The sequence below is a fragment of the Alternaria metachromatica genome, assembly GCF_023757995.1.
Source record: "Alternaria metachromatica strain BMP 0045 chromosome Unknown scaffold_8, whole genome shotgun sequence".
NCBI classification, from domain to species: Eukaryota; Fungi; Ascomycota; class Dothideomycetes; order Pleosporales; family Pleosporaceae; genus Alternaria; species Alternaria metachromatica.
This window is the reverse complement of record NW_026055499.1, coordinates 98,948-124,200: the sequence shown is the minus strand read 5'-3', so window position 1 is coordinate 124,200 and position 25,253 is coordinate 98,948. Positions and strand designations below refer to the sequence as shown.

The 25,253-nt window shown below is 42.7% G+C and overlaps 9 protein-coding genes across 9 annotated transcripts; 3 read left to right on the top strand and 6 right to left on the bottom strand.

Moving 5' to 3' along the window:
- Nucleotides 1-221: 221 nt before the first annotated feature.
- On the top strand, nt 222-1,449 carry LAP1 (Leucine aminopeptidase 1; the record flags this gene model as incomplete). The annotated part of the gene is made up of 2 exons (XM_049331404.1): nt 222-413; nt 472-1,449. The coding sequence occupies 2 exons, from the start codon at nt 222-224 to the stop codon at nt 1,447-1,449; spliced, it is 1,170 nt and encodes a 389-aa protein (XP_049189178.1).
- A 707-nt stretch (nt 1,450-2,156) lies between these two features.
- On the top strand, nt 2,157-3,101 carry J4E83_004474 (uncharacterized protein; the record flags this gene model as incomplete). The annotated part of the gene is made up of 1 exon (XM_049331403.1): nt 2,157-3,101. The coding sequence occupies one exon, from the start codon at nt 2,157-2,159 to the stop codon at nt 3,099-3,101; it is 945 nt and encodes a 314-aa protein (XP_049189177.1).
- Nucleotides 3,102-3,301: 200 nt separating this feature from the next.
- On the bottom strand, nt 3,302-4,658 carry J4E83_004473 (uncharacterized protein; the record flags this gene model as incomplete). Its single annotated transcript, XM_049331402.1, has 2 exons — nt 3,302-3,748; nt 3,801-4,658. 2 exons carry the CDS (start codon nt 4,656-4,658, stop codon nt 3,302-3,304), a joined length of 1,305 nt encoding a protein of 434 aa, XP_049189176.1.
- A 9,968-nt stretch (nt 4,659-14,626) lies between these two features.
- J4E83_004472 (uncharacterized protein) lies at nt 14,627-15,766 on the bottom strand (the record flags this gene model as incomplete). The annotated part of the gene is made up of 2 exons (XM_049331401.1): nt 14,627-15,300; nt 15,430-15,766. The coding sequence occupies 2 exons, from the start codon at nt 15,764-15,766 to the stop codon at nt 14,627-14,629; spliced, it is 1,011 nt and encodes a 336-aa protein (XP_049189175.1).
- A 743-nt stretch (nt 15,767-16,509) lies between these two features.
- Nucleotides 16,510-17,671, bottom strand: J4E83_004471 (uncharacterized protein; the record flags this gene model as incomplete). Its single annotated transcript, XM_049331400.1, has 2 exons — nt 16,510-17,198; nt 17,245-17,671. 2 exons carry the CDS (start codon nt 17,669-17,671, stop codon nt 16,510-16,512), a joined length of 1,116 nt encoding a protein of 371 aa, XP_049189174.1.
- Nucleotides 17,672-18,433: 762 nt separating this feature from the next.
- On the bottom strand, nt 18,434-19,069 carry J4E83_004470 (uncharacterized protein; the record flags this gene model as incomplete). Its single annotated transcript, XM_049331399.1, has 2 exons — nt 18,434-18,958; nt 19,016-19,069. 2 exons carry the CDS (start codon nt 19,067-19,069, stop codon nt 18,434-18,436), a joined length of 579 nt encoding a protein of 192 aa, XP_049189173.1.
- Nucleotides 19,070-20,266: 1,197 nt separating this feature from the next.
- J4E83_004469 (uncharacterized protein) lies at nt 20,267-20,821 on the top strand (the record flags this gene model as incomplete). Its single annotated transcript, XM_049331398.1, has 1 exon — nt 20,267-20,821. One exon carries the CDS (start codon nt 20,267-20,269, stop codon nt 20,819-20,821), a length of 555 nt encoding a protein of 184 aa, XP_049189172.1.
- Nucleotides 20,822-21,450: 629 nt separating this feature from the next.
- Nucleotides 21,451-22,146, bottom strand: J4E83_004468 (uncharacterized protein; the record flags this gene model as incomplete). The annotated part of the gene is made up of 4 exons (XM_049331397.1): nt 21,451-21,479; nt 21,538-21,774; nt 21,862-22,022; nt 22,142-22,146. 4 exons carry the CDS (start codon nt 22,144-22,146, stop codon nt 21,451-21,453), a joined length of 432 nt encoding a protein of 143 aa, XP_049189171.1.
- Nucleotides 22,147-22,823: 677 nt separating this feature from the next.
- J4E83_004467 (uncharacterized protein) lies at nt 22,824-25,152 on the bottom strand (the record flags this gene model as incomplete). Its single annotated transcript, XM_049331396.1, has 3 exons — nt 22,824-23,011; nt 23,067-24,941; nt 25,002-25,152. 3 exons carry the CDS (start codon nt 25,150-25,152, stop codon nt 22,824-22,826), a joined length of 2,214 nt encoding a protein of 737 aa, XP_049189170.1.
- Between the last annotated feature and the right edge of the window lie 101 nt (nt 25,153-25,253).

The window sequence follows — 25,253 nt, the reverse complement described above, 5'->3', positions numbered from 1 at the left end:
AGATGGAAGTCAGGTACTCTAGATAATGGAATGTCAATGGTTGACGTGTGTACCTGGGCAGCGACTAGGAGGAAAGCGTGACCTCGTGACGGATGATCTACGCGCTTGGCTGAAACAGGACAGCTCCGCCGCTATCTCCGCATCATCGCGTCAACCCAGCCACCGTGCCGGCTGCCATAGACGTTATCACAGCTCTTGCTACCATCTACACTCCAGCAAACATGAAGTCAACGACGATCTTACTACCTCTGTACACTGCAGCCCTTGCAGCTGCAGTTTCGCATCCCAAGGACCCCCAGGCGGTCCTGCAGGAGCCGCAGCTTACTATCATCGAGCCAGACGAGTATCTTATCGAGCTGTCTCCGGGCGAGACAAGATGGGTTACCGAAGATGAGAAGTGGGAGCTGCGTAAGGTATGACATCCCAGCACCGACAGCAGATAACGTGGAGCCTACCGCTGACACGATGCAGCAAAACATCAACTTCTTCGACATCACGCACAATGAAGAGCTCGGCACGCTCGACCGCCGGTTCAAAGCCGAAAGCGTCAAGTTCCCCGAGAAGCCTGTACACAACGAGACCATTGTTCCTCTGCTCAAGAAGCTGGAGAAGAACAACATGCGCGAGCATCTCGAGACCTTCACCTCGTTCCACACGCGATACTATAAGTCCAAATACGGAGTCGAGAGCTCGGCATGGCTTCTTGGCCAGGTCAACAAGACTCTCGCGGATGCAGGCGCTGTCAAAGCCTCCGTGAAGGCGTTCCCTCACCCATGGGGCCAGTCCTCCATCATCGCCACCATTCCTGGCAAGAGCGACAAGACAATTGTCATCGGCGCTCACCAGGACAGCATCAACCTCTTCTTCCCAGCTCTCCTGGCCGCCCCAGGCGCCGACGACGACGGCAGCGGTACCGTAACTATCCTCGAAGCCCTGCGCGTACTCCTCAAGTCGGAAGAGATCCTCAAGGGCGAAGCAGACAACACAATTGAGTTCCACTGGTACTCTGCTGAGGAAGGAGGCCTCTTGGGATCGCAGGCCATCTTCCAGTCCTACGAGAAGGAGGCTCGCAAGGTCAAGGCTATGCTTCAGCAGGACATGACCGGCTACGTCCAGAAGACGCTGGATGCGGGCGAGCCTGAGTCTGTTGGTGTCATTACTGACTTCGTTGACCCCGGTCTCACCGAGTTCATCAAGAAGATCATCACTGTCTACTGTGGCATTCCGTATGTTCTGACCAAGTGCGGTTACGCTTGCTCAGATCACGCCAGTGCGTCCAAGGCCGGCTACCCGTCAGCCTTCGTCATTGAGTCCGACTTCAAGTACAGCGACAACAAGATACACACAACCGAGGATAAGATTGAATATCTGAGCTTCGACCATATGCTTCAGCACGCGCGTATGACGCTTGCTCTGGCGTACGAACTTGCTTTTGCGAAGTTCGACTAGCGGCGATGAAATAGGATAAGGTTTACTTCCCGCCGTCGACATGGATATTTCGTAGTTATTGCACGAACAGCCAGCGGTTTTGCAGTCATGAATCAACGTATTGTTAATGATCCTCCAAAACATCGAGCACTCCATGTGGTGTCTATGCATGCGTCTGTCGCTGCATATGTGATTCGGCGTAGGGCGTGCGCGCTAACACAATGCCCTAGTGGTGACCTGTTTACCCTCATCCCGGAGCCGCGTCCGCATGGCTAGGTGAGATATCCGAACGGACGTTGCTTTCCCACTTTCTGATCTTTCTCGGTCTGGCCAAACACATCCCCAGTTTCTAGATACTATTCACACGTTGTCGTGGTCACTACTTCAGACGAACAAGATGAGTGCATGCAGGTGCAAGCAGAATCGCCAGAAGGAAGATGTATGGCGAACGTACCAACAATTACAAGAGTACCTAGGTACGCTCTTCCCTCCACCTTGGCGAGTACATGGATTGATCTACAAATAGGGCTATGCAACAGACAAGTTCCATTAATAAAAAGCTTCAAGAATTGAAAAAGGAAAGAGTGCGGCTTCTGGTCGAGAGGCGTGCTCTATACGCGAAGTACGTGGAAGAATGCATTGTTTTCGCTCTCAAACGTACAACACACTAACGTATTCCTCCAAGGACGTCGCGAGCCACTGTAAGATCTCACAGTCGAGCTTGGAATATGGCCTTCTGCGATGAGATGCAACGTCTCTTGCCACGTGAGATACGCGAAATGATCTATGAAGAGCTCTGGAGCGCGAGTGGCGGCGCAACCGCTCCTGTGCACAAGTCCTGGAGCCACCTGTGCGACCTTGTAAAGGAAGACTGCTATTGTAAATTCGGAATTTTGGAGGGGTGTATGGGACACAAAGCAGCTCCACACTTCATCAAACAGTCCTACGTTGGAATTGAGACCGCGCGCGAGGGGCTGGAGATGTGGTACAAGATGGTACCTGGAGGATCGAATTACCGCCACCTCTTCGCAACGACGCTTTCTGAGGCAATCCGGCTACTCACTGCAGATGCTTTCAAAGTTGGTCTCAAGCCTACAGCGGTACTGAGAGGACTGATTGTTGAGGTCCCCGTTAAGGAACTTGTTGCTAGCCCGGCCGAAGCGCAGGCCATGGTTGACCAATTACTTCGCATCGTTCACAAACGCGACTTCCACCTTTACATCCGACTGCCCCAGAGAAACATCCGACTCAACCTCTGGACCCCCATTTTTGAACTATTGCGACCCGTATTGACAGCTTTCAAGGAACACAGTCGGAACATACGCGTTCAATGGTTCTACCAACCAGACAGGACTTCGAGTATAAAGTACGACCTCAACTCACATATCCGGGATCCCGGTGCGGAATGGAAGGAATATATGATAGAAAGTTTTTTCAAACCGCGACAACAGTGCCGCCAGGTCAGACACAGGGACTATCTGGTGGAAGACAATCCGGATTATGACCCTCAACATCACGAAGATACAACCAACAGAATGAACAACTGCTTCGGCAACGATCCAGAGACGGATTCAGAGGACGGATCTGACACTGGCTCAGATGATGGGTCTAATACTGGCCCCGACGAGGAAAGCCCGTATTGTAGTTCGGATGAGTCGTATGATTCAGATTGAGATGTAGAGACGCGGAAAGAGAGCGCGATAGCGGGGCTTAGTTTGGTACCTAGCACTATGATCTAATCTATGCTAGAGAGAAGGAAATGTTCGTTTCCGTAGGCCACAGGAAACCCAGAAGCAAAGTACGGCTGATTTTAGTCTCATTGTTACTGTAGAACTACTTTGGGGCCCTATCCTGACATGTGCCTCCAACAGGCTTACGTTTGATGAGAAGCACCTGACTGTTGTCCGCCCTGAGCATTTTCCATCTCATCGTCGCTCCTGGTATCATCATAGCTTCCATTATCATCACTTTCCTCATCGTCCTCCTCGTCATCATAGTCGGCGTGGCCACCGTTCTCATCATCCTCGTCACTCGAGTAACGCATTCTGTTCCGCCCCCGCAGGAGATCGCCGAGGCTCGAGTCACAATCGGGGCACCGACAAATCCCTGCCTCATGCTTCAGAGTTCCAGTTTCCATGTACTCACGCACATGATTATGGGGCGGAGGTGCGTTGTATGTGTCAAAATGCATCATATAATCATGGTCGGATTCTTCGCGGTCGGCGATCTCTTCTTGGGTGAGATACGCATCGCTCTTTGGATCAAAATCTGGGCGATTCTCGTCCCTGTATAGACGGTGTATGTCGGGAATCTCGGGTTGCTGACGCGTGTGGTCAGCTGGATGCAAAGTGCGACAGCAAAGTAAAACAAACCGCATCAAAGAAGGCTACTGCGTTCGCTTTCCATTCCTCCTCGGGTTGCGCCATAGCATCCACGATATCGTACGTTACTGTGATTTCGTTCTCATAATCATCCCTCCCTTTGTAATCAAAGGTGGCTTTCACGATCGCCCCTTCGTCCTTCATCACCCTCACCGGCTCTCTCAACGCGTCAAAAACCTCTTTCCAGAGGTTAAGCCTGATGTGCTTCTGGCGGACTTCAATGATGAACCGGAATCCCGATTTGTTTTGGATCTTCAAAAGAGGCTCGGTGATGAGTTCTCGGCGATGTTCTGCACTCCTGATATCGCCCCAACCCTCTTTTCCCGGTTCCAATGGCACCGGTGGTGGAACGAAATCGTCAACACTCATGCTGATTTTCAGCTTTCTTATGAACTGGGCTGGTTCGCGTCCAATGTTGAAAGCGTCCTTGCAAATGATCTCCTGTACACCCTTGGCGGTCCACGCGTAGAGTAGCTCGTGGTGCTTGGTCGCTGCAATGTTGTACCATGACTCCACTAGTTCTGTCGCCATCTCTGGTCCAACCAGCTCCGGGCGCACAAAGAATGGGAGACATAGATGATATGGACAGGTCAGGTCCTTAGGGTTGAGGCACAGACGGCAGGTGCTGTTGATGGTATTGCGCATGTAAACGAGGGTTTTCTCAACGGTATGCTCGTCCCAGACCTGGGCCCAAATCATGTCCCGAACTTCACGAGGCAGATAGTGTTTTATCACCATGTAGTTCATTACTGCGTAGGTCAAGAAGATAGGACCGCCTTCGCGGTGTAAAAGCCTGGCGGCAGAATTAGTGATTGCGCGAATGTGGAAGGGAAGTAGCTGCATGTACATTGGTTCTATTTGATTGCGGTGCAAGAACCACCATGGATGCTTCCAGTACAATTGATGAAGTTGAGTGTTGTAAAGCTTAAGCAATTCCTTGAAAATAGGAGGCTGGTCATCGTCATTCAGATACCTAAGACACAAGTAAGCTTTTCTGTAAGTCTTTGCTACATGACTATAGTGCTTACTCGGAGATTCTGGGGGCGTTCACCTCGGGCGTTTGCATCTCAGTCGCCATGTTCGTGCTGTTGTGAGGTTGATTGATGGTAGCAACGCATTCGAAGTTTGGCGCGATCAAGGGTTATATCCGTTCGCTCCAACGCCAAGACCACCCCTCACAACTATCATCGCCTCTAGGCTTTTAGAACTAACTTTTTAATATAAACATAGTTTAATAATATAATTTTAAAAGTTAATTTACTAATATAAGTACTTAAGCTTATACTTATATTTAATAGCTAGTATGTAAATAGTATTACTAATATACTTAGATAGAAATATAAAAATACTATTATAACTTAAAAGAATAAAGCTACTTTTTACTTCTAAACTTAATTTTTATACTTATTTTACTTAATACTCTTAACTTTATCTAACTTAACTTTTCTAACTACTAACTATAACTTCTATTATTATTTTTATTACTATTTTAGTAAAGTTATAGTTATAGCTTTTTTTTACTTACTATTTATTTTTTAATATAAATAAATATTAATAATACTAATATTTATATTTAGCTTACTAATTTCTATAAATATACTATAAACTTTTTCTACTTTTTATTAGACTTAAGTACTATAACTACTTACTTAACTTACTAATACTTAGTATAAAGCTACTTCTAAGTTTTTTTATACTTTTTATATTTTACTTATAAAAAGAGGTTACTTAAATAATATATCTTAAGCGCCTTTAGGCTATTAATATATATAATATACTTAATTAACTATAGTTCTAACTAGCTTTTAGACTCTACTTCTATTATAGACTAGCCTTAGAGTTAGAATATACTAAGTATTAATAGAATATTATAAGGCTTAAAACTTAAAAGGCTATATATAGAATCTAAAGGTTTATATAGTAAGTCTAGACTTTACTTATACTTTCTCTATTTTAGCCTAAACTTAAGTAAAGTCTAAGACTATTATATACCTTTAAACTTACTTTTATTATATTAGTTAGAAAAGTAGCGTAGCGTTATAAAGAATATCTCTATACTAAGATTATAGGTCTAATAAGTAATATATAGAAGTAAGTCTATATATATAGAGTTTTTAGACTATATAAAAATTTTACTTATATAACTTTTACTATATTTATATATAGAGTTATAATAACTCTAAACTATATCTAAACTAGAGTTATATTATAATTTTTTATAATTATAATATAGCTTTTATCTAAGACTTTACTTATACTTTAATATAACTTACTTTTATTCTAACCTACTTTAAATTCTTTACTTTATAACTTTTATACTTACTTCTTTTAAAAACCTATTAGTTCTAGACTATGTCTATACCTCTTATTATAAAGTTTTATATTATTTTTACTTAGCTTATAGCTTTAGTGCTATTTACTTTAGCTAGTTTTCTTAACACGTAAAATAGTAGTACTAGTATTACTACTACTAGTACCTCTAGTAGCTAAGATCTAAAAAAGCTAACTAGTCTCTTTAGATATAGCTTCTTCTATAACTCTAAGATAAGAGCTCTAATTAGGTCTAGACTATACTCTAACTAATATATAATAGAGTAAGTAGTACTATATAGACTAGTATAAAGTTAAAGATAACTCTAATAACTTTAACTTTACTAAGACTAACTCTAAGAATTATCTATATATTTTATATATTATACTACTTTTCTAGTTTAGAAAGTATAAGTATAAGTCTAGTGCTAGTTTATTCTATTTAAGTTTTCTTAAGAGTCTAGACTATAAGCTAACTTCTTCTAGACTCTTTATATTCTTTTTATAGCTATTATAAAGTAAAGTATACTTTATATATACTTAAGTTCTTTATTAACTCTAAGCTACGCTATATATTCTATAATTAGAACTACTACGTTAAGTAGAGTACTAAGCGTAGAAATACCTATATTATAGATCTAAGAATATATAGTACTATATAACTTATAACTAGAACTATACTAAAGTTTACGCTATACTTTTACGTTCTCTACTACTACTTTAAATTAACTCTTACTATAGCTAAGTAAGGCTTTAGTTTAGCTACTTTTTATAAACTTTCTACTTAATACTAGTATAAAGCTTTACGTTTATCTAATAACTAAATATCTTTATTTAATCTCTTTTAGAGAAATATAGTTATTTCTATAGTATTTAGTTATAGCTTAAATAATTTAAATAATCTTACGCGTTTTATTAGTAGCGCTCTAAATATTATTAGTAGTTAGTTTTAGTAGTAGAAGAATATATTTAGTAAGATTATAGTATAGGCTCTAACTTTCTCTATACTATTTATATATTAACTTTTATTAGAACTAACTTCTACCTAGCACGCTCTTAAAGTACTACTACTAAGTAGACTATTTACTTCTAAGTAGCTCTAGTTTCTACTACTAAGTCTACTAGATTAATAACTAGTCTAAAAATAAATATAACTTAGATAATAAAAAGTATAGAGTTTCTACGCGCTATACTAACTACTATACTAACTTCTTTTATAACTACTTTTAAACTACTAAAAATACTACTTACTATAGTTACTATTATATTAATATCTAGCCTAGTACTATTTCTTTTCTAAACTTAAGTATATAAGCTTTCTCTACTATATATAAGTAGCGTAGTACTTCTAGATATAGTACTCTAGTATCTATCTCTACGCAGAATCTTCTAGCGCTTTATATAAATATAGTCTACTATAGTACTAAAGTCTATAAGAATATTAAGTAGAACTAGAATAAGCTAATAGAGAATTTTACTAAGTAGTCTAGTAACTCTAGACTAGCTCTAGACTTTACTTTATTTACTAACCTTTCTACTTCTAACTAACTTTAGCGCTATATCTTAATATTATCTAGCTAGTTTATATCTAACTCTAAGTCTAAGACTAAATTAGAGGCTTACCTTTTCTAAATTCTACTATTATTAACTTCTAGTAGTAATACTCTACGCTAAGGCTTTATTAAGTAAGAGACTTCTCTACTACTATATAATAACTATTCTACGTACTACTATATTAAAGGCTAACTTATTTTAGAGCTACTTTTCTAGAGCTTTAGCTATATCTAGAAGTAGCTTCTATTTAAGAAAAAGCCTTCTCTACTTAAAAAAAATCTAATTCTACCTAAGAAGAACTTATAATAGTAGCTAGAGTAGAAATTTTCTAAAATTAAGAAGAAAATTCTAGAGCCTAATAAGTAGTTTAATATAAGTAGTAGTCTTTCTAATAAGTAGATCTATTATAAGATAAAGAATAACTAAGTAGACTTTATATACCTCTAGTCTAGGTCTATATAGTACTTATAAAGTTACTATTCTTAAGATTTATAGTACGCACTAAATAGCGTAGACTAAAGACTATTAAATTAACTTTTTTATTATAAGTTTAAAGCTAAATTTATTATATACCTTTTCTTTTTTTATTATAACGCACTAGCTTATTATAAAAATATATATCTTTATATTTAGATTTAAAATAATCTAGCGCTTTAGTTTTAGAGAGTTTAAGTAGATTAACCTATATTAGCGTAACGTAGCTAGCCTACTTTACTAAGGCCTTCTACTAGCTTTAACTAGAAGCGTTTTTTACTTATAAAACTTTCTCTACTATCTATTTATATAAATTCTTATTATTCTTCTATAGATCTACTATAGGCTTTAGTTATACGTCTATTAGCAGCTAGCTTAGTAGAGAATTTACTACTACCTACTCTACTAGATCTATATAGATAGTCTTATATAGGTTTCTAAATAGGTCTAAGATAACTATAAAAGAAAATAGCACTACTATTATAGTATACTTTACTTAGAGCTAGTCTAATTTCTTACTAAGCTAGTTTATTTTAATATTATATATAGAGAACTATACTTTATTACTAACTTAGAATTACTTTATAAAGTAGTATAACTAGTTTATAGCTTTTTATTACTACTACTAGGTAAAAATAATTATAGCTTAGACTAAATTAAGTCTAGACTTTAAATACTTTATAAACTAGATAGTATAGCTCTTAAAGATATATGTAAACCTTTTCTAAAATAGAATCTACTATAGCGTCTCTACTATATATCTATTAAGTAGTAGATTTAGGCTAACTTCTATAATACTTAAGTTATAGTTATTTAAAGTAAGTTAATACGCTAGAAAGTAATTAGGCTAGTTAGTCTGTTTAAAGTTTACTATTATACGTAGTACTACCTATACTTTCTAGTTTATATACTTTATACCTTTATTAGTCTAAAAGTAGTATAATATTAAAAGTAGCTAGTCTACCTTTATAAGCTTATATAAAGTAGTTTAGAAAGCTTTTAACTAGTTAGAGCTATAGTCTATAATAAAAGCTAAAAGAAATTTATAAAAATACTACTAGTAGTTATAGAATACTTATATAATATAGTCTAAGACTATAGAAGAAACTACTTCTAACTAGATAAATTTTAATAAGTAATCTATAATAACTAAAAAATACTATAGTAAGGTTTTATTATAGGCTAGTAGTTCTATTATAAAGTCTATTAAGATCTACTACTAGTACTTATCTACTACTAGAATAGGCTATAATAGCTCTTAGTGCTTTTTCTAAGAAAAGTAAGTAGTATAGTAGTAGTAATTTCTAATATAATATATAATATTGCTTAATATACTATTCTAGTAATAGTTTTAGTATATATAGTAGAAAGTAATATTCTTCTCTAAATACTCTACTAAGCCTAACTTATAAACTCTCTAAATTACTATTATAGTAAGTAGCTTCTAATTTAGTAGCTATAAAACGCCTCTCTAAAGTAGTATACTATATACACTAATAGCGTAGTCTCTAATTTACTAAGTTATATTAGCTTTAAATAGAAAAGCTTTTATATCTAAATAGACTACTCTTTATCTTTTAATATAGCTAGAATTCTCTACTAGTATAGCGTTTTATAAGCTCTATATATAGAAGTTAAAAAATACTAAAGAGCCTAGTAGAGGTATATTCTCTACCTAGACCTAGGCTATATCTACTAAGATCTAGATAGATATTATAATATATATTAACTAGCGGGAATTCTCTACGTAGTCTTACTTATAGTAGCTTAATATATTAGAGCGCGCTATAAGGCGCCTAGGCTAATAATATAATATATACTAGAATTTAGAGAAGTACTTTATCTAGTAATACTATTACTTACTAAAGTTTTATATACTAGTAAAGTACTCTAGATTCTTATAGTTAGTAAGAACTTTAAAAAGCTTATATATACTAGTAAGCTTAGCTATCTATACTTTAAGATAGCGTACTATAGTAAGTAACTTTTTATTATAAATAGTATAGTTATACTTCTTACTTATAAGAGCTACTAAATAGTAAGTAACTAGATATAGAATATCTCTAATATACTATAAAAGACATTTCTCTAAAGTAATACTTAAGTAGTCTATCTTAATAATTATTTAGTAAGAGAGGTTTTACTAATAAAGAATAGAGTCTATAATAAATATAAACTTTAATATTTAGAAAGCTTAATTCTTCTCTAGTTTCTATTTAAACTAGGTAGCCTTTTCTATAAGTTAGTAGAGAGAAGTAGCTACCTTAAAGAAGTTAGAGATAAAGTTATAATAAAAGTTTATAAACCTAAGAAAACTACGTATATCTATTACTATTATAGACACTTACTAGTTCTAGACTATCTAGAGCTTATCTAGGTCTAGATGTATAGCGCGCTCTACTTTAATAATATAACTAAGATAGTAGACCTTCTTTACTATAAATATACTTTTTTTAAAGTCTAGGTTAAGTTAGGTATTATATAGTAGAGTTAGAACTTATTTTACCTTAGTAAAGTAGTTAGCTCTACTTTCTCTAGAGTAGATTAGAATATTATTAAAGTACGCTATTATAAAATTACTTAGTACTTTCTTTAGCGTACTATTAATATACTACTAAAAGAATATAAATATACTAGTTAGACTAAAAAAGTAGATAAGCTACTTAAATAACCTAAATTAGGTATAGAACGCTATTTTTACCTTATTACTATTAGCTATATATAGCTTATAGAACGTAGTATAAATATTAACTTTAGTAAACTAATAAGCCTTTAAAAGTATATATAGTGTCTCTCTAATTAAAAGTAGTAAGTAGTAATTTATAACTATAATTTTATTAAAGCTATAATAGTTAATATAGAAGTGCTAATCTCTAGAGGCCTTCTTTACTAAGAGAACTAGTAACTTAGTAAAAGAGAAGCTAGCTTAAATCTACTTCTTATTAAGTAGATCTATAAGCTACGTACGTAGCTCTAGTAGCTAATTACGTAATATTAGATATAAAAAGCTTTATAGCGTATTCTACTTATAGCTATATATATCTATAAATAAGTTAATATAATAATTAAGATAGCTCTAGTAAGAAGATAGTTTACTAGCTTTATTCTTATTAAAGAGGTTATAAAACGTAGCTAACTTAAGTAGTAATTTACTTAGCTTAGGCTTTATAAAAAGTTAAATACCTTCTAATAAGAAGTAAAACTAACGTAAAGTATAAGTAAGAGTATAGATACTTATAATAAGAACTACGCTTTTATACCTAAAAATACGCGCTTTATAACTTACTACTTTAGCTACCTTCTTAATACTAATTATTATAATCTCTAGCTACTTTAGAGCCTAATTATACTTATATACTACTATCTCTCTAGTATAATCTATAGTAAGAAGGCTCTATAGAATATTAAGAATAACGCTCTTTTAGTACATTTATAGCTTACCTAGAATAATATTATAATATAAGTTTAGAACTATATAGATAATAAGGTAAGTTAGCTAACTATTAATATTATACTTTACTATAGCTAACTATAAGATAATAGAGTTATATAAGAAACTTACTACTTAGTATAGTAACTATAGAGTTAATTTAAGAAATTAGATACTTACTTTTCTAGTAACTATCTTATTAATTACGTAGAAATATTTATACTCTAAGTTAACTAATATCTATACCTACTTAGCGCTTTTTAAAAATAAAAATACTAAAAATAGACTCTTATTTATAGACTAGCTAATATTAACTAAGTAAGTATTAAAGCTACGTATTAGTAACTTTTCTACTAATATAACTATAGTCTATCTTTAAGCTAGACTTTCTCTAAGAGTAGTTAGTTTTCTAAATATACTTTCTCTTTATCTAAACTAACTAATTATATTATAATAAAGCGTATTATAGCTATATTTAGGTATACTCTTATATAGTAGCCTACACGCCTATACTACGTATAAATATCTACTATCTTACGCTTACTAAATATATCTATAGAAATCTAGTTTTTCTAGTTAGAAGCTAGACCTTTATAAAAGCTTTTAGATATAGTATTTACTATCTCTATATTTACTATATAAATATTACTATTATAGTTCTACTTTTAAAGCGCTATAAGTATAGAGTAATAAAGCTAAAACTTCTAAGTAGACTCTATTTCTACTATCTTAAGGTTAACTATAATAGCCTTATATATAAGAACTATAGTATTATAGTTAGTATATAATATACTCTAGTTTATAGAGACCTCTTTTATATAATTATTTAAAGTATTATAAAGCTAGCCTAGCTTATACTTATTAGCCTAGTAGAGTCTACTTACTTACGCTAGAGTCTAGCTAAAAGTAATAAAGAATTCTATAAAGAACTAACGCTTTCTTTAGTATAAGTAGTCTAAGTATACTAAAGCCTACTTTTTACTATAGATATTACTATAGTAGAATAATAAGTAGTTAAGAAACTCTAGTAAATTCTAAATACTATACTTACTTATTTTAAAGTATAGAGTAATCTACTACTAGACTATAAGTAATAGTTTAGCGTTAATAAATATAAACTATAACTTTCTATTCTCTAGAAACTCTTAGTCTATTACTAGCTTATACTTAATTATTATTTTCTAAACTTAAAAGTATATTTTATTATCTCTAAAGCGCTTCTCTATCTAAAAAGGTCTACGCTTATCTATATATATAGATAGAAAAAAAAAAAGAAATAAAGAGTCTATACTAGCGCTAAAACTACTAATAAGTACCTTTATAGTAGAAGTAGTGTTTCTCTTTTATAAAGTATTACTAAAGAAAGATATAGTATTAAACTATATACTTAAGGCTTTAAGGCGTTAAGTAAAGTATTTATTTTAGACTTAAAGTATTTAAAATAAAGCGTAGTCTTCTACGTAGTTTTAAGTTAGTTATTATAGTTAGTTTAGAATTACTTATAGAGTTATGTCTTTAGCTATTTTTTATTTTTTAAGCTTAGCTAGTCTATTTTTAAACTTATATATAGTGCGTAAGAAAGAAGCCTTATAAATATTATAGACTAGCTTTAGAGTTAGAATATACTAAGTATTAATAAAATATTATAAGGCTTAGAACTTAAGAAGCTATATATAGAATTTAGAGGTTTATATAGTAAGTCTAGACCTTACTTATACCTTCTCTATTTTAGCCTAGACTTAGGTAAAGTCTAAGACTATTATAACTTCTATTTATATATTAAGTATAAAAGACTAAAAAATAGTAATATTATATATAACTAACTATTTTAGTAGTAAACTAACTAGCTCTAGTACTATTATATTAAGGTTTTTCTTTACTTTTTTTAGAGGTTACTTAATAATAGTAAATACTAGCTTTATAATTTACTACTATAGTAACTATTATAGTATTCTAGTTAGCTTAAGCTATACTTAATTTAATTTATTTCTCTTATTATTAAATAAGCTAACTATTATATTATATATAATTTATTTATATATAGTATAGTAAGTATATAAAAGTTTATATTAAAAGTAAGAAGTAGTAAAAAGCTAAGAAAAAATATACACTTTCTAGGCTTTAGCTATAGTAATATACTATATTCTTTTTTTAACTATAATACGTTACTAGCTAAAAGGCTAGTAATACTTATTAGACTTACTTTAATTAGTATTATTTTTTAAGTACTTATAGTAAATTTTTAGAAACTTAAGTTTTACTTAGTAGCTAGAGCTAAGGCTTTAAGTAGGTTACTTAGTAGATAGACCTACTACTATTTAAATTATATTAATAACTTTTTTTTTTTAACTTTTATAACTAATAAGTAAAGAGTAGCTACTTATTTACTATTTTAGAATAATATTTTAACTACACAAACACCTTAGAAATCTAAAAAAATCACGACTATTATTTAGAAGGATGTTCAATCCGATTCCGATAGGAACACCCTTGTCTTGTGGATTGTAGCCACCTGCAAAAGCGGGACGTTGTCCAGGTATGGGGGTGCGCGACAAAGACATTCGATGCGATGACGAACGAATTACATAGGAAGGATCATTCCTGCAGACGATCTTCTTATGCGAAGTAACGCATAAACGCCACTGACAACATGTGTAATCCTAGAAGAACAAGTCTATGATAGAGTCAGGGCACGTAGCATGGTCCCAATGTTCGCGACTCATGTGTGCGTGCACAGCACAAAGCCGAGCGCTACGCGACTGAGCTTTGGGTCAGCCTTACTTCCAATCGAGCATAGCATCAGCAACACGATTAATTGTTTGATCAAGCTTCCTAGAAGAGCATGATGTGTGATTCAAAGAGTTACGACCCATCCATCTATGTGCAGATGTAGATGCAGATGCGAATCGGAGCGGCGAGCAAAATCATATAAGGTGTGCGTCCGAGATACAGATTCACGTACATGCCGTGTACATGAGTAGAGCAGACCAAATGAACAGACATGGAGTGTGCGACAGATGTTGAAGGAGCTCAAGAGCCCGTGAACAAGCTATACCAAGCCATAGAGCGGTCGAGGCAAGGTGCCACAGACCTGGCTGCCAGTGTTGCCAGCCTGGAGCTTCGCACCCTTTAGGCCAACATAGGCTTCGCGCCTGGCTGGGTTGCCAACAGTGACACTCCAGGTCTTCAAGCCATAGTATACCCCGATGTGGTGTACCAGCCAACGCCCGAAGCTGCCTCCAACGTCTTCCTCGGGTGTCTCAAAGAGCATGAGCTCCTTCTTGGTAGCCTCAGCCTCTGTAGGCGAGCGGAGATCGTTCATCTGCCCGTTCCTTCCAACGAAGACGATCTCGTCGTCCTCGCTATCCGGATCGGCAGGTAGGCCGTCTTGCTCTGCCTTGCGCTCCTTTTCTTCCCAGCCCTCTACGAACTTGCGCACTTCGCCTTCAAGGTCCATGAGCAGACCCTTGGCACCGCGCGATCGCTTCAGCTTCTCGCGCAGCTCCTTGGGCACGACACCGGGAGTCGTGGGCTTGTTGGCTACAGTCTTGGTCGCGGACTTTTGGGCGACGGCGGCGGTCTTGCGTTCGTTGGACTGGCGCTTGAGGCCGGCGTCCCAGAGCGGAGCGAGATAGTAGGGTACATTCTTGGACGTGTAGGTAGGATGGACCTCCCAGTCCTTCGGCAGCGGAGGCTCAGCGTAGGGGTTGTTCAGGAGGCGGTCTGGCTAGAAATCAATTGACGCGCACTTTAAACGATGAATTACTCGCAGTGCATGGGAAGATCAGGAGATGGTGTCGCGATGCGCAAAGCGTCTCCAGCGGAAGGGGGAGGGGCAGACCCTCAACGTACCATTCTCCCAACGCTGCCTGCGCCTTGACCCCTCTTTGCCCCGGAGCAGGGCTTCACGCCTCTTCAAGCTGTCGCGACGGAGTGGTTCCTTGCGATGATAGTAGCCACCCTCCTTTGCAGCTGCCGAGGCACCTACGGGGTGGGCGGCAGCGGCAGGCGCATCATGGTCGAGCGGTATCGCAAGCGTAACCGAGGTACCCTGAAGCGCATCACCAGGGGCGGATATAGCCACCGAGCTGAGCGCAACTGTTGCTTGCTCCGTCCACGCTTCGATGTCGATGGGCTGAGGCGGGGCAGCTGCCTGCTGAGGGCTTGAGGGAATATCGCCGACGGCCATTGTGGTGGCGTTGAGGGTGCGAACTACGGGAGGCGTGGTAGGGATGGGCTTCAACAAAGGGAGATGCTACGAGATCGTAGTAGATAGATATCTGAACAGAGGACAAGGAGACAGAAGTCTATTACCCACTGAGCATGTGTTTAGGGGCAGATGGCGATAAAGGCCGCGGCGCGATAGGAGTCATTAGGTCATGGTCGTAGTTCGCGTCATGCTCGCCAGCCAATCAAGCCGCAAACGTGGGGCAAGCCACATACCTGTAGGTACCATACATGGATGGAGTAATACAGCAAGAGTCACACGTCTACACGCAGTCATCTCTGCAGTCAAGCAGGCCAAAAAGTGATGGAATAGCTGTTGATAGTCGCCGTCCCTTCAGGGATTACTCATGTGAGCTACGAAGCCGATGCAGCAGCTGTGTCACATGTGAATCGTCATCTATAGAGCTTCCTCCCTCGAATGCTTCCAACCGCTGTTAACTTCACAATTACGTTGAAGCTGAATCGGTCCAGACTGTCACTTGTCAGGACCATCATCACCGAAACTTGTGAATACATGGCCTAACGAGGCTGTACGATCATATATGACCATGAGCGCAACGAGCTGCTTCATCTTCCTGCTGATACACCCACGCGTCTTGAGGATGTCTGTTTCAATGTACCGCATGATTCAGACTCCGCTGTTACAGGAGCTTAGTGTACATAGCCTCGTTGTTTGAGTAAGATAAGCATGCACAACTGCCAAGTCTACGCCTCGTCTGCCCAGAACTTGTCAATGTCAGCTGGGGTTGTGATGTCGTTACGTTCAGCAAACTCCTTCCAATCCAGGGTTGGCTGATGCCATTTGCGAATCGAGACGAACAACTTCTTCGACGACCTGCGCTTCCCATTCGCACGACGTTTGACTTCCACGAGCGGCCAGTCCGTCTCTTGAATGTCTCCTCCCTTGCCCTGTATAGCTAGCTGTAGGCATTTCGTGTACCACTCCGGTAGTCCGTTGATCTCGACGTCTCTGATACCCCGAAGGGATGCCAGGCTTTCAAGACCGAACATGAACTTCCCAGTGTCTTCAGGAATACTAGGCTTTACGACCTGCTGCCAGGTAGGACGATCGCGCAGCATCCTCTTCATCTTGTCTTGTGAGACGAGCTGGAAATCAACTTTCAGATCTTGCAAAAGAGACTTTTGGTCGGTGTCATCTGCATGCTCTTTCAGAATCTCGACAAGATACTCAAGTCTTGATCGCTGACGCTTAACCGCCCAGTGGCTATCGACATCGGGTATTACGTCGATATGGATGCTTCGCAGGTTACGTAGTAGAGGGAGTCGATCGGGATGACCGAGAGGTCCAAAGACGAACGGGCTCCGTAGTGACTTTGGCCACATGGAATTTCCATGTACAGTAAAGTTGTAGGTATTCGACCCATACATAACCGCTGGAAGCATTAGTACAGAATGATACGAGTCAACGGGATGACTTACACTTGGTCTCATTGGAGACGAATTTACTCACTCGGAATAATTGTGTCTCGACCGTAAAATGGTTATAGCGGCGCACTTTCGTGTTTTTGTAATATGGATTGCTTCCTATCTTGTATGAGAAGTCTTCGTCCTTTCGGAAGGCATTTGTGGTCCAGTCGGGTTCGTTGCTACTCGACCATCCATACCGCTCGAATGTAATTTCCATGTTGTGTGGGATCAGAAACGAGTATACGTGGATTCGCAGTTCCGCCGGAAGGTCGAGCAGGCGGAAGCCTATCATAGATGGTGATGAGTAGTTGCGAGGCGTCTGCTCAGTGTCGTTGGCATGCTCGAATTCGTCCTGGAGAGTAATGACTTCCTTTCCCTTGTATGTCTCGTGTAGGAATTCGACTTCATCAGAGTCTGAGTCGGTATTAGAGGACGTCATTGTTTTGCTGTAACGACGACCTGTGGATGTTGAGATCGTGAGCGATGGCTTGAAATATTCGCAGGAGGCCGACAATTTGAAGTTGATCAGCTTATCGACTGAGCGGTACCTTGGTACTACACAGCAAAGGCTACCTACGCCAAGACCCAGCGTTCTAACGAACCCGCGACCTGGAGCGAAGTGATCTGGGGCGACTGCTGAAGGATTAGTTCTTGAAGACACGAGGAACGAGGAGAATGTTACCAGTGGTAGCGTGATATACACGACGGTAGAAGGCGCGGTGTTGGGGCGGCAATCCAGGCTGCAGGCTGCAGCGCCAAGATTTCCTGCATAACGGAAGCAAACGCGACTGCGCCGCAGGCAAAGGTACAGATGTTGACGCGAATCCCGGGATGCTTGTTACCGTGCAGAATAGGCCATTTTGCGTTGTGCGTTCGAAGGCTATGCAGGGTTTCTCGACAACGAGGAAGCGTCGAAAGTACAATGGCGCTCAAGCGAGCGGACGGGAAGAGACGGGAGGAGATGACTGCGTGGCGACAAATCCAGGATTTATCAGTGTTGGATTTATGAAGAGCACTCATTTATTGCAAGCACACTGTTCTGAACTGCAAGCGTCTGCATATGCACCATCCATCATCTGCAAGTATGAGGCAAGGCTTGAGTCCAATGTGGACGCCATTGCTTGCAGTAGCTGCGATGCATAGTCTCCGAGTATAGCATGACGGTCCAAGAAGAAACCACCTAGACAGCGCGTTGGCCATCTTATGCAGTCCCTGCGGTTTGTTCGTCGCGGGCCATCTCCTCTGCCAGCCATTCGGCCTCTTTCTGCATCTCGTCGTCGCTCCTGGGCTTGCGGCTATCGTTGTCCACAGCAGGAAAGCGACTCTTTCTCTCTTCTTCAGCGAGACCTGCCCCGGCTGCCCTCTCCTTGTTGGCTAGCTGCTTACTGAGGTCTGCGTCCTCGCTCTCCATCATGGCGTATATAGCGTCTGTGCCGCCCTTCTCTTCTAGGTCGTCCTTCTTGCGAGGAATGATGTGTGCATGAACGTGAGGCACGCTCTGGCCTGCATCGACGCCATCCTGTATGGCGATGTTGAGAGACGAGGCACTGAAGACTCGCTCCACCATGCGGGATACGCGTTGTACAGTCAGGAAGAGGTCTTGCACTTCGGCAGCGGATAGATCGTTGAAACGTGGCACGACCCGACGCGGCGAAACCAAGACATGGCCGGGCAGTAGTGGCTTGAGGTTGACTATGGCAAAGGACAGGCGTGTTAGGTGGAAGACCTACATGGAGTTAGCTTCAGCTGCGACTACGGCAGCGGCTGCACAGGCACAACGCACCTGGTTGGTGACGACAAAGGAGCCAAACTTGACGACGTCCTTGGTGAGCGGCATCCTCCCCGTGTGTCGCCTCAGATGGCGTCTAAGCGTCGTCGCAAGCACTGAGGCGCCAAGCAGTCTCAACTCAGCGCCAGCGGGCGACGGCGCACGGAACATTCCTCGTGCGCTTCCATGCACCATGCACGCCATACCTCTTCACCCCACCACCGCCGTAGCGCCCACGCTACACCGGAATCTCGAGGCGAGGCGACCAAAGGGCCCCGTTCTCGGCCCAATCTCATATCGTGTCACATGCTGAGTTGCAGGCGGCGCAATCCGCGTCGAACTGATGCGACGCGTGCTGAGGTGCTACACATCGATTCGCACACCCAGACGCACGTCCAGCACCGTGGGGACGCCGACGCCGCATCGTGGGGTTGGCCGCTGTCCGCGCAATCTGCAATGACGCCGCCGACGCCCTCTGCCCTTACTCCTCCTCCGCCGGCCGCCTATGGCACTATAAATCTCACATCCTCTGCCTGAAGCCCATGCCCACCTGCACTGCTTGCTCTTATCAATTCCCGTTACTACTGTGGAGCGCCTAGTGGACCCTTTTCACTCAGACCTTTCTGCTAGCACCCTCTGACTCCAAGCTTAGCTTACTTGGACCGCCTACTCCACCAACAGGACACGCCAAGAGGGTCTCATAACTGAGCTTGGCTGGAGCATAGGGTTTCGAGCCCGGCCCGGCTTTCAAACAAATTACCCTCCAGCGCAAACACGCCTCCGCCTCCGCCTCACCCGCTTCTGCCTTTGCACAGACAAGCTACTATTGATTGACTTGGCACTCTGCACTGGCGGCGATCCTACATTGTGCACGACGAGACAGGAAGGATCCCCACAGTCCCACCACGTACGCTTGTTTCTCAAGCGTAGGAACCAGCATCAGGGTTCGTCGTCGACCTTCCTTCGCTCCAGCTATAAGAGGGTCGGACCTCCGATTTTCTGCCCGTCTCAACTCCAATCGGACATAGCATATTCCACCACGTTCCACTTCGATTACATAGCGCGACTACCACATACGCCAGCCCGCGTTCTCGCTGTATCCATCCAACCACGGTTCCGTTGATCGGTACCGCGCATCATTTCTAGGCGACTATATAAAGGGTCTCGGCATCGCTTCTTGCTCACAAGCATAAATTCCCCGACACGCCTGTTCCAGGACCATCCACTACACCTTCCTCTCACACATCCACCCACACAACCTCCACGATGGATATCGCCACCACTTCACGCGCCTACTTCGCCATGCCTTCTCCCACTCCTGAGGAGAAGATCTCCCTCCAGGCCAGCAACACAGTCTACACATACCACTGCCTGTGCAATCATCTGCTACTCGCAACCACCACACCACTGCCCTCCTTACCCAAACGCCAACACACGCGCGATGCCGCACACATCATGCCGCTGCCTCCAGCGCCCACTTCCGGTCGCAACAAGAACGCGGCTTCGCAAGACCACTACGGCCTCCTCCTGTCCACCCGACAAGATCGCCAAGCTGAAATCATAACCAGCGACGAGGGCTTCGAGAAGCGTTATCTGCAGCGCTGCGGACGGTGCAATCTGGTTGTGGGCTACCAGCTAGACTGGCAACAGTTCTCCGTTGATCGGTCCGGCAGGCGCGAAGACTACGTCTTCCTTCTCCCGGGTGGCTTCGTCAAGACGAGCGACATGATCATGGGGAAGACGGCTACCGCACCCGCATCTGCATCCGCAGTGGGCGGCGCAGGGATGGGCACTGTCAATGTCACTCAGGTCAAGGCATAGGGCGGATCCGTCAGCCGTTGAGTCCTGGGGCTCCCCACCTTCCGCTACTCTTCCCCCTGGGGATTACGCACAGTGCTTCTCAACAGAATTTATGGAATCACGATTACGATTACCCTGACGAATCTGGGTCTCGGCGTTTATTGATTTCGGTTGCTTTTTCCATGTCGCTCGGAGTTTGGCCGCGTGGATCAGCGGGACGTTTTTATTTCCTCACCCTTCTCACATCTAGATACCCCATTGGTGAACGCGCAAGGCTTCTCATGCTACAGGAGGAAAGAAGCCTACATGTCTATAAGCACACAGCGTCCCTTATGGATCCAAAAACAGAGTTGCATTCCCTGTTTACAACAACTTCTCACTTGCACATGCGTGACTCGCATTACTCGACTTATTATCATATTGTCTGTGCATCTTGATTCGCTGCTCGCAGCTATCTGACTCCCATGCCCTGCAGCCCTACTGTGCAGATATCAAAGAAGTGTATATATATCATGTTAAGACAGTTCCAACGCCGACGTAATCCGCATGCAAAAAACCGTGACCCGTTTCAGACATGCTCGCGTAAAATCCTAATGGAAGGGAAGAAGATGGTGCCGAAGAAACGAAACAAGGACGGCAGGAACCGTAGCCTAGTTCTCCGCAATCGTCTTGACGAACTCTGTAGCAAAGAGTTAGCCAATGTCACTCTCAGTGTATGTGGACACGTAGAGACTCACCCCTGTAGTCCACCTCGTTATTGCTAGCATCGATGGTGCTCTTGAACAGCTCATCCACCTCCTCCTCGCTCATCTTCTCGCCCAAGTTGGTCAGAATGTACTTGATCTGACCCTTGCCGACGAAGCCACTCCTATCCTTGTCGAAGACCTGGAAGCCACGGATGTACTCTTCGATGTCAAAGGGTTCGCGGAAGCCGCCGGGGCGGTTGAGGATCTTGGAGAAGGTGTCGAAGTCAACTGCGGAGAAGTCGTTAGCCTTGGAGTCCGAATGCAGCGGGGGTGAGACGCCTGGGAAGGCGAATCAGGGCATGTGGATATACGTACAGTCTGCACCAACACCACGCTCGAGGTCGGCAATCTCAGCCAGTGTAGGGTTTTGGCCACATGCGCGGAGGAGGTCGCCCAGTGCGCCGCGGTCGACACGGCCGTTGCCGCGCTTGTCGAAGAGCTGGAAAGCTTCGCGGTAGTTTGTGGAGGCCTGGTTACTGTTATCCATTGCTCTTCGGTACGTGTGTTGTCAAGTTGCTAGTAGCGGGGTTGTTGTTGTGGTTTGAAGCGTGCGGTCGGTGTGTTGCTGCTGTCGGAGTGAAGGGGCTCTGTTGACACCATGTGCGACAAAGTGAAGCACGCGCGTTGTGCTGTTGCGGCCACCCGCCGCTGCCATTTTCCGCTCGCCAGGGCAGGGACGACCTGGCCGCGGCCAACCAACGATAGCGTGGAAGCCACGAGTGATGCGGGGTCCGAGTTTCGGGGGGGAGGAACATCTTTTACATACCATTGTGTATATACGTGTATGTGCGAGTTACTTGGTGACAAGAAGGATATCTAGCAAGTCCAAAAACGGTGGTATAGGCGGTGTGAGGGTTCAATCTGGTGTTGAAGGGGCTGTTTGATGTAGCCTGAGCGGGGGCCGCAGGGTGCGTCGAGCGCAAAATACTGCCCGCCGCCAAGGGCGAAGCGTCGTCGTCTAAGCAACGAGCGGTGTACTAGGTATCGATTTGATGTCCATGTTAGGTACAACAACAGACTACAAGGTTTGGAGGATGACAAAGGTTCATCAGCAGAACTCTCGTTACTTGGATCTGGCACTACCTGTATCCGGCCACACCTGCGATGAGCAAGAATACATTTACATTGACATTGGCAACACAGGTCATGCGGGCATTTTACCATCCTCATGCAACATGTTCGCACGAAGAACAGCAACACTGTTCGCAGTTTGTGGGAGAAGACAATTGCTTGTTGCACATCCAATCTTTCCACATAGTCAAATCTATCGAATACCTCTAAAACTTCTCCATCAAGTTCTTCCTGACCGTCCACATGCGTGCCCTCTTTCCGTAGATGTACATGGGGATGCTGAACAACATGCATCCCAACTGAATGCCGCCAATTGCCAAAAATGTATCCTTGCTACCACTCGATTCAAGCCAATGCGGGAAGAAGAGGGAAAAGATGAAGCCGTGTAGAACGTCTGTTGAGTTGCGTTAGCATGTGTATGCTCAAAGTGATGCTGAGGAGCGACTTACTCTTCGAGAAATTGAGCGTGACAAGTGCCTCGCCTGCGTACATACGGTAACTGTCCACAACAAAAGTAATCGATGTGGTACTAGCCAGCGAGCAACCGAAACTGATGACGCCAAAGAAGACGGTAGGGACAATCCAATTGTCCTTCTCTTCTGCACTCCAGCCGAAGCCCATAAGTCCAATAACAGTGCTAATCGCGATCGGCAACGCCATGAGGAGACGGAATTCCGGCTCGTACACACCATCGTTCTTGCGCGCCATGTAGCGTACTACAAGGTCGGAAACTCGACCTGCCACGGCCGTACCAAGAACACCACCTATGAAAGGCGAGATGTAGACGAGACCCACTTGAAGCGGGGTGAAGTTATACGAGGTATCGCGGTAGATATGGGCAACCGACTCAGAAAGCACAATCAGCCAACCAACAGCGAGAGCGTAGACGAGCGACGACCAAAGGACTGCGGGATAGGCGAAAAGAATGAAGGGGCGGACCGCGACGCGAAGCCATTTGTCCTTGACAAGACGTCCGTTCCACGGTCTGAGCGACTGCCGGTACGACTTTGGTGGGGCATCACGATAGTAGTCGGTGTAGTGGATGCTCAGCTGCTCCGAGATGTGATCCGCTGCAGCAGGATCAGACGGCGGGTGTCCGCTGTCAGCTCGAATGTCTTGCTTCTCAGGGTCGGACCCCAAATTTGCTGGGAGCTGGCCAAAGTAGTCGTGTCTTGGGTCCTCCCCGGGGGTAGAATGAATACTCATCGGAGAGCGAGGAGTTGGCGGAACACTTGCATGGCGTACAGTCTCGTCAGCCATATCTACGTGTCCAGTCTTTTCATCGGGATCCGGCTCTGCAAATCCAACATGGGCGTTCTTGTGGCGTTTGGCAGGCTGCTCGTGAGGTCCCGCCAGAGGCGATGCTGGCAAGGGCGTCGCTGGCACTGACGATACGTGCTGCGCTTGTCCGTCTGTGGCCTTTTTATGATGAAGATTTGGCAGGTGGAAATGTCCATGGTGTTTTCCTGGACTCTTACTGCGGGCGCGAGTGTGTCGCTTGGCTGGTTTAGGTGCTCGGTCCCAGAATGTTTCGGGCACGAAGAAGAAGATGAGGAAGAAGCAGAAGCCGACGACAATGGCGGTAATCCAGAACACCCATCGCCATCCGAGCGTTTGCACGATAACGGCGCTGACCAAGGGAATCAGGTTCTTGCCGCCGAGCAAAAGTAGTGTGTAGATACCCAGGCGATACGCTCTTTCGTGGAGGAAGAAAATCTCGGCAATGGTAGCACTGGGCAAACACTCGACCGGAGAAACGGCAAAGCCTTGGACAATACGAGCCACCACCAGTGAGGCGTAGTTCGGCGACACGGCGCACCATATCGAGGAAATGGTGAACAGTATGATTGCGCCCAGGTAGACGGGTCGCTTGCCAAACAAGATGGCAGTAGGTGATGCAACGACGCTGCCGAGACCAAGTCCCAACATGTACAGGCCTGTAGTCAAGGCCACCTGGGGAATCGTCACGTCGTATGTATCAGCCACGTCGTTGAAGCCAGCAGCCAACAGCGGCGTCATGCCTCCTCCGACCATACAGTAGAAGCCGAGCGATATGAGAGCGAGGTCGCGTCGCACCTGAGCCCAGTTGAGCGGGTCATTTGCTGAATCCTCGGGCTGAGGGTCCAGAATGAAGCGGCCGTCCTTTGTACGCTTCTTCTCGGGCCGCCGCGAACGGGACGACTGGCGGGAGCCATGCGAGGCAGTTCGCAGGGGCTGGGGGCGCTGTGTGGTGGGTAGCGACGAGGCGGATGTGCGTGCGTGGGCGTGTTGCAGTCCTAGCGGCTCGTTGCGGTTGTGCGTCTTGGACAGAAGGATAACGGAGCCTGTGAAGAGGGTATTAATTGTTTGTTCGCGTATCGATCATAGGGTAGGAGCGTCCTTACCAGGCACTTCGTCCGTCTGTGGGTCGCTCAGGATCCCCAGATTCCACTTGGGCCGTGGGGTATCCTTCTCTTGTGTGGTGGATGTGGCAGTCGAACTCTCAGCACCCGCCTCCGCTGGTTGCGGCTTCCGCCAGGGAGTGAAGTTGACCATGCCGTCTGCCCTTGGAAAGGATACTCACAAACAGAGCAAGAGGGGTGTTGGAGAGGCAGCAAGGTCTATATCACACGCCGCAGCCTGTAATCGATACCAAG